The sequence below is a fragment of the Sorghum bicolor genome, chromosome 7 (assembly GCF_000003195.3).
Source record: "Sorghum bicolor cultivar BTx623 chromosome 7, Sorghum_bicolor_NCBIv3, whole genome shotgun sequence".
NCBI classification, from domain to species: Eukaryota; Viridiplantae; Streptophyta; class Magnoliopsida; order Poales; family Poaceae; genus Sorghum; species Sorghum bicolor.
In genome coordinates this window covers 60,638,967-60,650,820 of record NC_012876.2, presented here as the reverse complement: position 1 = coordinate 60,650,820, position 11,854 = coordinate 60,638,967, and the positions used below count along the sequence as shown (strand labels likewise).

Genomic DNA, 11,854 nt, shown 5'->3' with positions numbered 1-11,854 from the left:
GCCACATAAAATTAAATAACATGATAAGCCTTAAATTCAAAAATTAAGCTAGAAATGATGATAAATCTCGATATAAATTGTTATAATAAAATAGAAATAGTTCAAAATATAGCTTGAGACTTACAATATTTGAAGCCGCAGCTGCTGCCCTCTGTGCTGCTTGTTTCTGAAAAAGAGATGGAATGTCTCCACTTCTCTTCATAATTCAAAAATTCTGAAAAAAAAATTGTGCAACATGAGTACGACAACTTGCTAGGCACTAGCAAAACTCACATGTGATAGATGGAATCATGTTACTATTTAAAAAACTCACATACTGCCTTCTTGGCTTAATGACTTCTTTGATGGATTGATGCTAAATTGCTAGGCCTGTTCAACAAAAAATTAACGATCACAAACTAAAATAATAAAAATTAAGAAATCACTCATATGTAAAAAAATAAAACTATGAGTCTATTACTATACGATGCTGATCCGAGTAAATAATTTTTTTTACAAGATCAATACCTGCACGCCGCAGGCCGAACCGCCAAAGTGCCGATCGAAACAATGCCCGGCGTCGGCGTGGCAACGTGACAAAGCGATCTGTCCGACGCGCCGTCGTCGCCGAACGAACGAACTGGCCGGCGCGTGACTGCCGTCGTCGACTGAACGAACAAACTGCCGAACCCTCCGCGGCGTCAGCGCGTGACTGGCCGGCGGCCGCGCCCGCAGATCAGCAGATGAGAAATTGAGAACACGAGTAGACGATGGGAACACGAGTAGACAATGACACATAACTCACGTCTCAACTTTTCTTGGTCTCCGTGTGCAGTTAATCTCAATCTGGCGCAATTTCTGGACTCCGCTACAGAAGCCGAACAGATGCGCCGCCAGCCGCTTGCTTCATCTTTCTTTTTTTCACATTAAAAATTTCTATTATATGTGTATGACTGCTGGACCCAGGGTATGCCGTGGCCCACCCGGCATACCCTGTGGGTCCGCCCCTGCCTAGGGGTTGGGACCAACCTGGGCCACCTAGCAGGTCATTGGCGAGCCGCTTAGCCAACAAAAGATAGCCCTACAGGATGCATCAACTAGCTAGAGCGGGGAAGCTGTCGGCTAGGCATTGGGGAGTGGTTGCATAGTGGAGGGCTGCCTAGATGGGCAGGTGTGGGCTGCAGATGGCTGGGCGGGTAACGGGAGGTTTTTGGCTAGGGTGTGGTTGAGATCTCATGGAGAGGAGGGGCAGTTACGATAGTATCATGGAAAGCGGGACTACAAGAGCCTATGAGGCGGGCTAGGGCTCGGCTTTAGGCGTTAAGTGGGGCTATTTTGGGCAGCTTTAAAGAGTTGTTCCTAAAAATTTTGGTTACCACGGTCTGCATCACCTCAACCCATGACCCATGTTCACACCTATGTATGCACATTTGATTGGAAATAGCATAACCTCTCTTTTCTCAACACTAGTGTTCTCTACGTCATCGTCCTCACTGAACTTATACCTTGGTCACCCTATCTTGCAGATGCATCTCCTCCTTCCACTAGCATTTGTTGGATCCCACCACTTCTCCACACCATTAATCCTCCTCCATGTACTTTCCTACCTACTTGCACCATGGTGCTCCCACCCAATGCTCTATTGCGCTGCTCCTAGCTCTAGTGGCAAACTCGTCGCACCACCGCCATGTTGGCGCTAAGCAACTTGAACCTTTTTCTAGTCCCTCTGATGACTAGAGCTCCTCGGAAAACCCTAGAGCCATAACTCTGACCCCCTACTTGGGAAGTCTTGTGTCATGTTCTTGAGTAGTGGTAGTAAACAGATGGGTCTCACATGACCCATTGCCCAATAGAGTTTCAATTTCCTAATTCAATGACATTTTTGGCAATGAAGAAATTAATGTGTTTGTGGTGAGCACACTTTGTCAATATGTGTTTATGTGAATCTAATGAGGGATGTGTGCATGGGGGCCTATGGTGACTACACTAGTAGATGTGTGTACTACATAGATACATACATAAATCACATACCACCACTCCTTGTCATATATTTTAGGGTTCAAATTGGTTGCTTTAGTTGAATGCCACACCACAAGTATTCATGCATTCATATAATTAATTTCTTGTTATTTAGAATTTATGATTCCATTACACCAAAGGCACCCTAAAAATTCTAGGAACCAAAACTTCATTTCTGCATCTAAAAAATTTGTTCATATATAATCATGGCATGTTCACATTGACCACACAAATAAGCAACAAATAGAAATAGAAAATACATAGATGCAACTTTCAATATTTGTTTAGGTGTGAACTAAGCATAGTTCAATTGGTTAGGTTTCTTGTGGTGTAACATGCATTTGGGTTCAAATTCTTGATTTTTTTAGATTTATTTTAGGATCTAATGACACTATTCTTTCGTGATAGGCAATGCTCCTATTTGATAGTGAAACACTTGTGGTGATTTCATCAACCTTTGTGATGTGGTTTGTTTATGTGCATCTATAGGTCAGTGTATGTGCGTGTTTGTGGATGTCTATCTCTGTACTGTGTGATTCCTAGGCCACTAATTATACTATTGTGCAAGCTAACTTATGCAAGGGGGAAAATAGCAAGCATAATGCAAATATCTCTATTTGCGATAGGATCATAAACAAAGAATCTGGTGTAGAAACTACAAGATGTGTTTTTAGATTTCACTTTTGCAATATGCTTGACACACTTGGTTAAATAATCCACAAAAAAGCAGACACTATTGTACATACATAATTTTCAAACTCTATACCACCACTCCTCTTCATATAGCACTTCCATAATGGTTGCATACTGTATATTTCTTTTTTTTTGCAACACTAAACTATTGCCTCTAATAACTTTCTCTTGACAATAGATGATACAACTATATAAGTACATGTTAGTGAGATGAGAAATAGATAAATTTCAAATTGAAGATAAACATATTTTTTGCTTGAAGAATCATCGTTTCCTTATGCAACGACTAGATTGAAAATTGGCACCGACAAAAGAAGTAGATGATAGGTGACCATTAAGAATTTTTTGTTGGTAGTCAAATGTAGTAGACATTTAAATCTCTTGTTTGTAGCAATAATGTTGTAGAACTTAATTTCATCTGACAACCAATTTAAAATTTATGAGAGGTAGAAGAATCCAAGGAACATAGAAGCTCTAGCAATTTATTCTAGATAAAGAATATTTTTACTTGTGTATTCTACATATATATATTTTTTGCAATACCAAACTATTGCCTCTAAAATTTTTATCTTGACAATAGATGATACAACTATACAAGTACACATTAGTGAGAGGAAAAATAGGTAATTTTCAAACTAAAGATAAGCAATTTTTTGCTTGAAGAATCACTATTTTTTATGCAATGGCTAGATTAAAAATTGGCACCAACCTAAGAATTAGATGGTAGGTGACCATTATGACTTTCTTGTCTAGTCAAAAGTAGTAGAAATTTAAAGCTCTCTTGTTTGTAGCAATAATGATGTAGAACTTAATTTCATCTGGCAACCAATTTAAAATTTATGAGAGGTAGAAGAATCCAAAGAACATAGAGGCTCAACAATTTATTCTTGATAAATAATATCTTTACTTGTGTATTATACATATATATTTATTTTTTCAATACCCAACTATTGCCTCTAAAATTTTTATCTTGACAATAGATGATTTAACTACACAAGTACACGTTAGCGATAGATTGAAAATTGGCAGCAACCAAAGAGTTAGATGGTAGGTGACCATTAAAAACTTTTTGTTGGTAGAATTCAAATGTAGTAGAAGTTAAAAGCTCTCTTGTTTGTAGCAATAATGTAGTAGAACTTAATTTCATCTGGCAACCAATTTAAAATTTATGATAGGTAGAAGAATCCGAAGAACATAGCTAGAGGCTCCAACAATTTATTCTTGATAAAAAATATCTTTACTTGTGTATTCTACACATATATTTCTTTTTTTAACACTCAACTATTGCTTGTAATATTTTTTATCTTGAAAATAGACGATACAACTATACAAGTACACGTTAGCGAGAGGAAAAATAGATAATTTTGAAATTAAAGATAAACATTTTTTTTGCTAGAAGAATCACCATTTCTTTATGCAACGGCTAAATTGAAAATTGGTACCAACCAAGAAGTAGATGGTTGGCGACCATTAAGATTTTTTTTGTTGGTAGAAGTCAAATGTAGTAGAAATCAAAGCTCTCTTGTTTGTTGTAATAATGTTGTAGAACTTAATTTGATTTGGCAACCAATTTAAAATTTATGAGAGGTGGAAGAATCCAAGGAACATAGAGGCTCTAGAAATTTATTCTTAATAAAGAATATCTTTACTTGTGTAGTCCACACACACACACACACACACACACACACACACACACACACACACACACACACACACATATATATATATATATATATATATATATATATATATATATATATATATATCCAACTATTGGCTCTAAAGTTTTATCTTGGCAATAGACAATACAACTATACAAGTACACATTAGAGAGAGAAAAATAGATAATTTGTAAATTAAAGATAATCATTTTTTTGCTAGAAGAATCACCATTTCTTTATGCAACAGCTATATTGAAAATTGGTACCAACCAAAGAAGTAGATGGAAGGTGACCATTAATTTTTTTTGTTGGTAGAAGTCAAATGTAGTAGAAATTAAAAAGCTTTCTTGTTTGTAGCATTAATGTAGTAGAACTTAATTTCATCTGGCAACTAATTTAATATTTTTTATAGGTAGAAAAATCCAAGGAACATAGTGGCTCTGGCACAAGCTTTGATTAATGCTAGCTAAGTTCGAGCTCACATTGACCACATTAATGGCATAAATGTAGTGGATGCTTAGCTATTGATGAATCCCTTATTTTTTATGCTTATGCCATCAACTATCAAAATTAATTAAGCTAGGAAAAAAATCTAGAAAGCAAAAGCATCAAATATATGCAATATTTTTTTTATGAAAGGGCATCCTATAAATTATCACTAATTCCCAAATTGCAAATATAAAGTTAATACCATCTACTAGTCACTATGAAAAAGAAGTAATTTCAAAGTTCTTTAATGGAGCAAGGGGGAGGAGAAACAAAAAATTGGGGCTTCTATAAAGGTATTGTGTTTCCATGAATTATTTATCCAAAGAATGACTAAATATTAACAAAAACTAAATGTGCCCCATTTGGTTAGAAAATTTAACTCTCATGTCATAATTTGTCTTGTGTTTGTATTGGCAACATTTGAACTCTAATGAGTTGCAATGTGCCATAAATCTAATATATTTGTTTATCAACTATATGGTTATATTATATTTTCTTTAACTAAAGTTTGGTTATTTTAGAAATCCATAACTGACTATAGTGTTTGCTATTATACTCGCATTATATATAGGAAATTCATTCTTGTATCCTTAAGCTCCAATTATGTAGGGAATGTCACGCATAGTCATAGATAATAATGGTAGCATGACTCAATAATGTTTACACCATTCTGATAATTAACTCAATAGTATTCTAATATCTTTTCTTGAGCTAAATTGTTGGTATCTTATTGGTGTGGTGCTAATAACCACTGGAAACCATCGCTAGAGTTTTTCAAAATGCATATATAATTGATTGTGTTATCCCTTTTTAGTTCCTTAACATATGTGACCCTCAGCCACACCATTTGTTACCACATTTTAATAATTCATAGTTTGCCATATATTAGTAACGAGCGGGAATGCAATATCCACTCAACGTCATTATACACTTTATGTGGAATATTCACCATGCTATGCGTTACCGAATTTCAATTATTCATAGTTTGTTGTATATCAGTAACGATAAAAGATGCAACGTACATTATCCTAGGATGCTGTCGGAACATAACGGTGTTACGCCATAAATCAAATAAGAAGATTTGCAATAATCTACAATATATAAATAACTTACCATAGTTAAACTTAAAGCTAAATGTAATAGTTCTTGGTCTTAAACTTATATTAGTCTATTTTATACATAATGTTTATTATTCATAAAGAAGATCTTTACTTGTGTACTCTCCTCTCTCTCTATATATTTGTGTTTGTTCAACACTTAACATTTATCGCCCAATTGTACATTATATTGGTAACTTACAGAACTAGTTAGAGAGACTTTATTCATATAATAATTTTTGACAAGCTAACTACCTCTAATAATTTTTATCTTGACAATGGACAGTACTTATCTTGAAAATCTAATATTAGTAACAATAAACATGTTAGCAATAGAAAAAAATAGACAATTTTTAAATTAAAGATAAATATTTTTTTTCTTGAATAATAATTACCTTTTCTTTGTGCAACGGCTATATTGAAAGTTGCCACCTAACAAATAGGTAGAAGGTAGTAGGTGAGAATTAAGAGTGTTTTGTTCGTAGTAACAAATTGTAGTAGAAATTAATACCATCCAGAAAAAACTACCTGTAAAAATTAAGAGAGGGGAGAAGCAGCCAGTGCAGTGGTTCCAGCTCAACCTCCCTGAGCGCGCTGTGCCGGGAATCGCATTCCCCCCTAAATCGCCTATAAATAGGGCCCCGCCCGCTCCCATCACAATCACCCCTCACTCGCTCTAGTCCCATTCCAAGTCCCCGCTCCCGGATTCCCGACGACGAGCTCGGAGCTCCTCCTCCCCTGCCCCTGTTCGGTGCTCGAAGCAACAGCTGCCGCCATGTCTGCCGCCAACCAGCTCGCCGCGCTCATCCACAACATGTTCGCCACGGTAAGGGTCTCCCTCCGCTGCACGACCGCTGGATTCTCGTATTTCGGCGCCACTCGTGTGGAATTCGGGTTGTGGCTGACGGGATTGCGCTCTGTTTTGGTGCTAGGGTTTGCTTGACGACCAGTTCCAGCAGCTCCAGATGCTGCAGGACCCCAGCGCTCCTAACTTCGTCGCCGAGGTCGTCACGCTCTTCTGCCAGGACGGAGAGCGGATCATCGGAGAGCTGGCCAAGCTGCTGTATGTGTGGTTCCCACTCGTTGTTCTGTTTTCTGTGATCGAATCGTTGCGTTGTGGGGGGATGGATTGAATCTGATTCCTGCAATTTGTTGTTTCTGTGCCTGTGCAGGGACAAGCCCGTCGTGGATTTTGACAGGGTCGACGCCTTTGTGCATCAGCTCAAAGGCAGCAGCGCTAGGTGATTACCTTGTCCATACCCTGTTCTTGAATTGCATGTGTAATGCTAGTAGGAATGTACTTGTTGTGTTTCCACTTCAGCGTGGGAATGGGGTATGCAATGCCATTAAAATGAGGAGGGGGATTTAGATTCGTGCAATGAATGATCTGGCTTGCACAATTAATTCTGTATGCTGATTGGAACGGACCAGTTAAATATCAGTTTTTCACATTCTATTTGGGAACTGTTGCCATTGGTTCGAATTGTTGTGTTCTGCGATGTGGATCTGACACATGTTGTCATATGTGTGCATCAGTGACACAACTTGAAAAGGAAAACTTCAAATTCCCCTGTTTTAAGTTGTGTTTCAAATCCATTTTTGGGAAGGGATTGCCATATATTTTGAGTTGTTTTTCAGATCCGTTTTGGGAGGGTTTTTCATCTATTTTCTCGTTATTGTGACATAAAATGTGAAAAACATGCTCCCCACCACACTAACCAAATAACTCAAGTGGCACTAGTGAACCCTCCCCACTTTTAGTGCTTTAGTTTCATGTTGTACTAGATATGGAATTCACAGCCAAGACACAGCAGTAGTTGCTTGTCTGTAGGGGAAATGGGGGATGCATGTCTTGCCTACCTCAAAATGATTTGGTTTTCATGTTATGTTGTCTGAATTATAAATGAATCGTTTTTATGCATTATATAGTTTTTCCTTATCATGGATGCAGATTTGTTTAGGATTTGTGGATATGAAACACCTATGCTATTGCATTTTGAATAATTGTGTCATGAAAACAAATAGGGGATAGAATAGTCAAGACTTATCAAGGGTCTCAAATGAAAATGTTATGGATTCATCTCTGTTTGTAGAATTCAAAAGTTTCAGTATTTAATGTGGTGCTTGCTAGGTTCTCAAATTTTACAAGGCTTGTACTTGGCTGGCTTGTTAACTCAGATATGGATGATCAAAGTGTTTAATATGTATTTGATTAGTATGCAGTCTGATGATATCTAAGCTTTGGTATTTTCTTTTTCTTCTTTTATTGAATTATTTGTGTGGCTCCTTGATTTGTATATTTGTGCATTTCAGCGTTGGTGCACTGAAGGTTAAGAACACTTGTGTTCAGTTCCGCGAGTTCTGTCAGCAGAGGAGCAAAGATGGGTTAGTACCTAGTTTTTTATATGTTCATGTACTGCTGTTTTTTGTCATTGTCTTATTGATATTTCGGAGCTTCTAATGTTATTACAGTGAAAAATTTGGTTTCTATGATCTTTTTTTTTTTTTTTTGCATAGTTATGAGTTGTGTGTTCTATTCATGAGTTGCCAATGAATATTATATTGTCTGCACAAATCACTGAACTATATCCTTGCCAGGTGCCTGAAGACACTGGAGATGGTGAGGATTAACTTCTATGAGCTGCGTGGCAAGTTTCAGACCATGCTTCAGGTATTACCTTTTGTGATTCAATTCTTCTGAAAATACTATTTTCTGTCCATTGAACTAGACTAGCCTTTTTCAGAGAAAAATCTTCTATTCTGAATCAAATTATGTTAATGGAGTGAGTGCAATTAGTTTCTTTTAGCACATGATTTGGAGAACTACATCTTTAGTTATCCTAACAGAAGTTAGGACTCCAAGAAATCCTAGTGGGAAAACATGTCGGATAGATAATTTTTCATATCTGCATGTTCTTATATCAAGATTCTGTATCCATGTATAGAAATCCTAGTGGGAAAAATGTCTGACAGAATGTTTAGTCCTTTGTTACTCCTTTCTTTGGCCATTATATCTTTATATTGTGATGATGATTTTCCTCTTCTTATCCATGTATAGAAGGACTGATATATGTGTTCTCTGATGCAGCTGGAGTGTCAGGTCAACGGCTTCCCTCCCAACAACTAAACCAAATGGCAGCGCTGAGCTTCATGTCAGGATTATGCATGCACCTTTCAAATCTCAAGACATTCTGAATGAGCTCCTCAATTGGCTTGTGGGAAGCCTGTAATAGCTTAGCAGCAGTAGTAGTGTTAACACCACCGTAGTAGTATCATTGTTGTCGCTCCCAATAATTTCTCTTAGGAATCTGCTCATGGAACCTGGTGGTGAAACAAACTAAAATGCTATGGCTATTGTTTAATTATAATAGGTTGCTGCGTTTGGTAACATGTGCGTGCTGTGTGATGTGCTATGTCTATGTGAAAGTGAGCCTGTCGTTGGACAATGGTTTTATCGATGCAGATTTTTCAGGTTGGTGGCGACGTCAGGGCGTCAGGGGAGGGCAGCAACAGCTAGCATTGAGACTTGGAGATAGCCTGCCCTATCAATGGTTGTTTTGCTTCCCCTTGATTTGTTTTCCCCTAACGTGCTATGCACTTCATTACTCCTTTCCTGGCCATGATCTTTACATGTTCTTCTGATGCAGCTGGAGCGTCAGATCCAGGGCTTTTCCCCCAAGAAGTAATCCAGAGAGGAGGAATTGATGGAGCTGCATCTTGGGATGATGCATACAGTACACCTTTCAGAGTGGCGGCATTAATGGAAACATGCTCAATTAGCTCCTTTGGCTTCTAGCATTGTACCTTCTAGTAAGTCTGTAATAGCTTAGCAGCAAGATTAGCTGTTGACACTTTTGTGTCACTGTAATAGTCATTATCCCAAGTCTATGTGGGGTGGAGAAGCAAAGAATGCTCTGGTTAATACTAAGAGTCTGCCGTGATGTGCTATATGAAAGTGAGCCTCTAAACCTTTGTATCATCTCGATGTACTACTTCGAGGTTTTAATAAACGCTTCCTTTATCAAAAAAAGAAAAAAGAAAAAAAGTAAAAGAAAGTGAGCCTGCTGTTGGTCATAGTCCTGTTTGGATCTTATCAAATTCTACAATCTAGCTTGTAGAAGTTGGGATGGTCTCCAAACATCCACCAACTCCAGAAGTCAGCTTCCACAATCTCAATCTCAAAAGCTAAGGCCTTATTTAATTCGTGAAAAGAAAAGTTTTTGGGTATTGTAGCAAATTTGTAATTATAACAATCATGGACTAATTAGGTTTAGAAGATTCATCTTGCAAAACACATGCAAACTGTGCAATTAGTTATTTTTTATTTATATTTAGTGCTCCATGTATGTGTCTAAACATTAGGATGGAGTGAAAAGTTGGGTGGAAACTAAACAAGGCCTGAATGAACCTGTTCTACCAGGTTATTAAAGTTTGGATGGATCCAAACGTACCTTATATAGTTGTATTATTGTAGCGTTTCATTTCACTGATTTCAGGCTGGTTGCGCGGCGGCAGGTGAGGGGGAGGGGCAGGGCAACCAGAGATTTATCAGTGGCAGAGAGTCCTGGGCGTTTGCATTTGCAGTGTCTTCGGCAATAAAACTTGGGCAGTTGTAACAGTCCTGTGGATGCCAATGAATCACCGATCCATCACTTGGCAACATTGCGTCTGCATTGCACTGAATGGCATTGGCACTGCATTGTGCCTCTCGATCTCTGTCTGGTACGTTGCCAGCTGCCTTGGCCGCTTGCGTAGGCTATAGCAAGCCTGTTGTTCGATGTTGCGTTACATCTACTCCTCTTTGGGTTTGGGAGCCGTGGGCCAAATCCGTGCCCTCATTTTTTGAGTTGGACCACCGCAGCCTTAGGTCTTGTTTGGATGTTGTCGGATTTACCTCAATCCACATGTGTCGGAGTGGATTGAGTGGAATTTAGTTCAAGTTCCACTTCAACCCACCCAATACATATGGATTGATGTGAATTCGACTATATCCAAACAAGGCCTTAGGCTTGTTTGGTTACATCTAATACAACCCAATTCGTATGGGTTGGGTTAATCTCCCATCTTAATCCCTCTACTGAGTTGGATTAGACCGTAGCCAACGAAGCTTTTCATTAGTCCTTAGGCTATACACCTTAGGTTGGTACTTCTTAGAAAGAAAATGAACCGATGGCCTAAGATTGGGGAGGTTGTTAAAAAAGCTGAACACATTATTAGCATTTGTATCTCCTAACATTACAGATCCCAGAATTAGAACACATGACATGCATGACCATTGATAAATCTCCAAACCTATTGTACTCATATGAGTTAGAGCAACATGTGCCCAAGCTCAGTACAAACTTTGATTTCCAGACGAATTGAAATGTATAACATGATCGCTTTGTGTACAGATTAATGCTTCAACCATGCTAGCTGATAGTGAAGTTTGAAATGAATCTAGAATAATTCTTTCTCTTGTACTGAATGAAGGTTCTGAAGCAACCATAGAAACAGGAACGGCTAAAACATCCTTTGCCAACTTAAGACAGTATGGGCTACTTGTTTGAGTTACAATTCCACCACAATATTAAATCAAAATCATATGTAATCTTTTCATGGTTCTCTGTAAGATGATATCTAGATAATTTTGAACTACTTTATCTACTCTCAATTTCTTCCAAGTGCATGGAGAACTGATAGCAAGATACATGGATTCTCCTCATGCTCACCCACATCTCATTGAGTAGTTTTTTTAGATAATGGCATCTCAATGGGTAGTGGTGGTTGATTGTATTGCTATGACTAGCCCATGCAGCATACTCAATATAGAAATCAAATAAATTACGGAGATAATTTTCTATTTCACTTATAAGCTCCTTTGTCTTTGTTGGACCATAATTAATCCCCAAGAAAAAAAGTAATAAACTTCATCTT

General features: G+C 37.8%; 1 protein-coding gene across 1 annotated transcript; it reads left to right on the top strand.

Annotated features, from left to right (window-relative positions):
• Window positions 6,586-9,326, top strand: LOC8057993 (histidine-containing phosphotransfer protein 1). Its single transcript, XM_002445649.2, has 6 exons — window positions 6,586-6,764; window positions 6,871-7,001; window positions 7,111-7,179; window positions 8,252-8,323; window positions 8,537-8,609; window positions 9,027-9,326. The coding sequence occupies exons 1-6, from the start codon at window positions 6,714-6,716 to the stop codon at window positions 9,063-9,065; spliced, it is 435 nt and encodes a 144-aa protein (XP_002445694.1). The 5' UTR covers window positions 6,586-6,713; the 3' UTR covers window positions 9,066-9,326.